Genomic DNA, 6,000 nt, shown 5'->3' with positions numbered 1-6,000 from the left:
TGCAGTGATGGCAGAGGCTGTGATTCTAGAACAGCTGCCAAATTCATCATATGCTCAGCAGATATGGGTTCAATACTAATCTTCCTCAGAGGAAACAATCAACTACAGACTGAGATTATACTCCACATACCCTGGGCTTAGGAGTGAGGTTTGTTCCTGTCATAGTATGCACAAAATTAACTCATTTGGAGAAGTTACCCTCAAGAGACTAGTGAAAACTATGCATATGTTGAATCATGCAGAGTTGATAAACTACAATCCTTACAGATGACACCATAAATTACTATCTTCCCCAGAATGATACAGCAATCTAGAAATTTTGCCAGCTGGTGCATTACAAAATTCTCTTCATTTTTGCTTTCTTTGCTGCCAATTCAATTACTACAGAACTACGAGACCACAGATCCTTGTTGAAAGTAGGAATTGGTTGTACTAGCCCAAAAATGGGAAGACTAATGAAGCGATAAACCTCTTCAACTACGGGATGAGCTTTGTTCGACAAGTGAGAAAAACAAAACCGAGGATGCTATGTGCAGAGAGGGCTGTATATGCTCAAAACTTTATACACAGTTTAATGTAAGTTTACACAGCTGATGTGTCTTAGAACCGTATAGCACCACCATCCACTTGTGTGCTTGATTTTATCCACTGCTTTTTCATCTCAAGTTTAAAAAGTAACAGGAGACATTCTCATGTTAAATGAACATCAATTTGCAGACCTGATTAAGTCTCTACAGTGAATCAATAAATGAATTCCAAATCAGATAGAGGTACAGGAAAAAAGTCATTAAAATATTTTTATTGGAAACTATGAAATCAAAGTCCAAATAGATAACACATTCCTTCCACTGGATAGTGTACATTAAAAGGAAAATGCCAAGAAAGCCATATTGGCTTTTGTTTGCACACACACACAAAGCATGAACTATAACTAAGAACTTCCTGATCCCCAAGTCATTAATAAATTATGTAGAATATATAAAAACAGCATCTGGTACCACTTGTATAAAATGGCCTAAGACTTATATTAGCTAGATGCTTATATTGACTTCACGCCCAAATCAGGCACAAACTACTTTATAAAAAAAAAAAAAAAAAGTTTTCCAGGATTACGACTTTGCTCACTTAAACATCTGAATCAGGGAGAGAGAGAGATTCATTACTTTAGGTTACTTTCTGGTTGAAAAATCTGTAGTGTCACAGATTACTCAAGAACTTGCCTAAAAACCTGTCATCCCCTCCCCTACTTAACCTAAAGATAAATCAGTCCTCTTTAAAGTGGTTTCCATATGCGAAAATTAGTTCAGAGAAGGAAAAAAAAAGTGTCCATCCATAAACAAAGCCCCACACAAAAACCTTTACCATATATTAAATTTTTAAAAAGTCAAAGGGATTAATTACTAAGCATGCTAATGTAATCAATAGGCCTTGAGGTAAATGTGCATTAATGGCATTAGCATACAGTTAGTAAATAACTCCCCCCCCCCCAATGAGTTAAAACAATGCTACGCAAAAGTGTTACAGTGGGAGAAAGCAAGATGTTTTCAATTTAAATGATGCAATTGAGATCAGGTGGATGTTCCTTTTACAGGTGGAAAGGTACATTCACAGTCATTCATTCAGAAGTGTAGATGCTACTGAAGAAAAACTTCTGGGATGGCAAAAAAAAAAGGTCAGATTTAAGTTAAGGGAAAATTATATACATGAACATTCTAACAATAAAAAAATGCTTATTTTGGAGATATGTAGTACACAGAATAAGGATAATCATCAGGTTAGAACTATGAGAAATTAGGATAAGACTGACATCTGATTTACTCAAGTCACAGCAGAAGTGGACTAGTCAAGTCTTGCTGTTTTGATAAAGTACAAAGGCAGCAACTTCAGAGCCGCTGCCTCTAAGACAGATGAGCTGTTTAACAGACCAAAAAGGTTAATTATTACAGTCAAGTACTACTTAGCTGATGTGTCACACCAGGCCAATAACTTGTATTTGTCTGCCTCTGTGGAAAGTAGGCTGTGATTCTATATCTTCAGCAACACTGTTGATAAACTTAAAAAACGGCACTCTTTTGGAAGGTAGAGGAAAATAACTAGCACAATAGGAAAAAAGCAATGAATATCTGAAATTAGAATTGACATTTATCTGCCTGGTATGACAACACAGAACTCTAAGTCTTCCTGAAAATCCACCATATTCAATCTGCTTGCTACCTGGTGATCATTTTGCCTTTCATTATTTCATTAACTATTTTAAGTGTAAGGTATGCTTGCATCTGAAAGCAAAGCCCTCGTGTAGATATTGCAAGATATCTGCAGTACAATATTCTCACCATGAACATCTACAGCCTCCCCCCCCCAAAAAAAAAAACCTATACAAATTTCATAAAAAAGATTACTAAATACATGAATTACGAAATATTTGCCACCCCTTCCAGTCCAGAGTGCAGCTGTTTTGGGGCACAGACAAAAACTGAGGCTATTTGTCTACCCAACCCAAATCTCATGTTTTGCAAACTGAAAAAAAACTGAATGCAATAGATTTCTAAATTCAAAACTATGTATGATGTTTTGTCCCAAAAGACTTAAATAGCTTCTTACATTTTTCTTGGTTTATTCCATTTGTATACTTAAATTGTGCTTAACATTTTTAAGTTCTGACATCTTGAAGCCCAACAGCACATAAGGTTTACGAGTTTTGATTGCCCTTAGGCATGCATTTTGCTTTTTCCCAAAAAACGATGCAACATCAATTTTCTTAGCCCATAACAGAGAGGACAACAAGTCAACCTCTTTCTTAGCAGGATATGGCCTTTTGTGAAAATAGTCTGACAGAAAATGCTTTCTATTTTCATGCAACCCTTTCTCATATTGTTTTGGATCCAGTGCAAGAATGTTGTGTACATCATCTCCCGATGGAAAGCCTGAAGGTTTGGCCACTGTCTCAGTTTTCTTTCTTTTAGAAGACACCGGGATGAGCTCCTTCCCCGACATTTTAAAAGTATTAGTGTAGCTAGACAGTGCCTCTTGTCCTTTATCCTTCTGGTCACCTGCTGGTGGCACACCTGATGATGAATCTGACGATTTCCTTTTATTAGAAAGTAATGCAGAATCATGTACCTCCCCATTCACAGGCTGACCATTCTCAATATTTTTATCAAGCGGAGCCAACACACCTGAACTACTGTCTTTGGGAGCACTCCTGCAGCGGAGCAAGTGCACAGCAATGGCCGTTAGAGTCATGTTTCCTGTGTATACTCCACAACAATGGATGCATTTGAAAGCTGGTGTCTTTAGGATTGTATGTACAGTTGGCATGATATGGTGTCTATCCTTTAGATGAGTTTCATATACTTCTGTACCAACAAAAGTACATAGACAAAATGGACATTTTAACGCTTGCTTGATGCATTTATTGACAGTTTCTGTAATTTGGTGTTGCACTTTAATGTAAATCGGCACAAATGTCCTTGAGTTTAAAACAGCGAGTACTGCCAAATTGATTTCTTTTTCTCCAATTTCCTCTTTTGGTAATGCTGTATGAAAGTCAAAGTGAGGAAACACTATGTTACCATTAGCATCATTGCTTAGTTCAAACCCCTTTTTAATATAATCCACATGTAATTTCTTCTTTTCACTGTGCAGTGTTTTATTGTGCATCACGAAGCTAGTCAGATCATGGCAAGTCCATGTACAAAACAGACAAACTAGACCATGCATCATTAAATGTTTTATGATTTCATCCTCTCTCAAAAAGCATTTGCAAGAAAGGCATCTGACAGTCTTCTCTCTTATCCACCTTAAAAATGGGGCTCGTGCTGCAAGTTTTTCTGCTTCAATTGTGTCTTTACCTTGTGGGTTCTGTTCACCAGCTTTCAATACACCCTGTTGCTTATGAGCCACCTCCATATGAACCTGATAGACATTGGAAGGAAACAGCTCACTGCACACAGGGCATGTCTTCCACTGCTTAGCTTGTTTACCAGGTGTTTGTGTTGGTGGTGCACGTCTGGAAGCCTGGTCAAGCACATTCTTAGAAGTCATTACTACAGGAGGAGAAGGTGCACTAACTGGAGACTGAGAGATCTGTGCAACTGTATTGGTCTGGGTGAGTTGTATAGGTACTTGAGGTGCTGTCACATTGGCTACACCACCTGGTGCTACAGGCAAGGTAACTGGAACTGGTGCAAGGGTATACATGGGCATCCCATTAATCTGCTTACCAGTTGGAATTAACTGCCTTAGCATTGGTGCTGCAGTCATGAAAGCAGTATTTTGCGACAACCCAGGCCCAATAGACTGATTTGTAGGAAAAAAACCAGGTCTGACAGACTGATTTACCGAGAAAATCCCAGGAGCAACAGGCTGATTCATACCAAGAGCACCAGGTCCAACTGGTTGATTTAAAGAGAAACCTCCAGCAGGGAGAGGCTGATTCACAGGAAGAACACCAGCTTGCACTGGCTGATTAAATGAAAGAGATCCTGGCTGAACAGCCTGAGGATGAGGGAAAATTCCAGGCTGCAAAGGCTGAGTTGGAGGGAGAATCCCAGACCCAGACTGATTAAGAGGAAGAACCCCAGGCCCCACAGGCTGCGTCAAAGGAAACCTATGAGAAACAAAGACTGACTGAGGCAGTGATGTCTGCAGTGTAATATTCTGACTTGTTGGAAGAGAGCTGGGTAGAAATCCCATGTGTGGTGGAGCTCCAACTGAACCAGAAGTTTGCATAATACTCCCAGATGCACTAGAGGTAATAGGCACTGTGCTGGCATTGCTCTGAAGGGCAGCTTGGGATTGTTTTGCAATAGCTAGGTTTTGACCGTTCTGTGGCATTGAAAACATATTAACTGGAGAAGAAGGCATGGAGACTCCTGCAGTACTAGTACATGTCAATCCTGGGTGATTTATTGGTGCTCTGGAGGCGATGCTTGATGGCTTTAAAGGTGCCATTTTCCTAAAGTGACTTTTACTGAATTCAGAAATGGCACTTCTAAGTTCGTATTCCAGATCTCTGTGTTTTTCAGAAGTCAAAATGTGATAAATCAAGGCATCCTGGGTGTTAGCATAGGCATAGCATTTTTTACAGTAGAACTTGTGGGATGGTGGGCTCTTCAGTTCATTTGCAGACAAAGCTTCATTTCCATTCTGCAAAGATATATGATCTGATTGCTCACCAAAATAGGTGCTTATAATATTTTCAAAGTGAGTCATTAACACATGCCTTTTCATGCTGTAGTACAAAGGGTCTGTGAAGGAACATTTCAAGCAGGAGAACTTCACAGCATCCCTCCTGGAATGGCTTAAACCACCCAAACTGTTCACTGCATAATGTTGGATTTTCCGGACGGATGTATGAAACATTCGCATATGCTTTACCACAGTTTTGGACTGGGAAGCAAATGCACAGCTTGGGCACGCAACCATTAGCTCTTGGTCCATTTCATCCTCGTGATAACGATGTAAGTGATTCTTGAATGAAGAAGGCAGCTTTGTTGAGAAATTGCACAGGCTGCAACAATATGGCTTGGTTCTGTATCTCTGAAAAAAAGAAAAACAAAATGTTAAAAACGGCAGGACATATTTCTCAAATCATCACGTTTGCCATTTAGTCACACTATAATTTGCGTACACCTAAAATAAGCAAATGGAGAAATTAGATTTTTTTTTGCCTAAGTGTTAAAACAATTTTAGCACTCCCTCCTGAAAAGACAGACTATCCTGTTAAATACATGTACTACAAGGCCAAGATTCTTTCACACATTCTCATGAATTATATTAAGGGTTGGTGGGGGAATGGCTGATTTGACAATGAAAGTGTGAAAAAAAAAAATCATTTAGCAGCAGGGGTAGAATTATCCTAAGTACTTTCATGGGTAGCAAAGGCTTGCAATATGACAAAGGGCAAGAAAATGGAAGCACAAATAAATCTCACACTGCATGTTGCTTTAAGATTATTCCAACTCCAAACCACACAAAGAAAAAACCATGGCTTACATC

General features: G+C 39.0%; 1 protein-coding gene across 1 annotated transcript in view; it reads right to left on the bottom strand.

Moving 5' to 3' along the window:
- Positions 1–431: 431 nt before the first annotated feature.
- Positions 432–6,000, bottom strand: part of ADNP2 (ADNP homeobox 2) — a 108,489-nt gene continuing 102,920 nt past the window's right edge. Inside the window, exon 4 of the mRNA XM_030212080.1 lies at positions 432–5,541. Coding sequence (XP_030067940.1) covers positions 2,614–5,541 — 2,928 coding nt within the window. The 3' untranslated portion in view covers positions 432–2,613. The remainder of the gene's footprint in view (positions 5,542–6,000) is intronic.

Source organism: Microcaecilia unicolor, chromosome 1 (genome assembly GCF_901765095.1).
Source record: "Microcaecilia unicolor chromosome 1, aMicUni1.1, whole genome shotgun sequence".
In the NCBI taxonomy this organism is placed as follows: Eukaryota; Metazoa; Chordata; class Amphibia; order Gymnophiona; family Siphonopidae; genus Microcaecilia; species Microcaecilia unicolor.
This window is presented reverse-complemented; position numbering and strand designations above follow the sequence as displayed.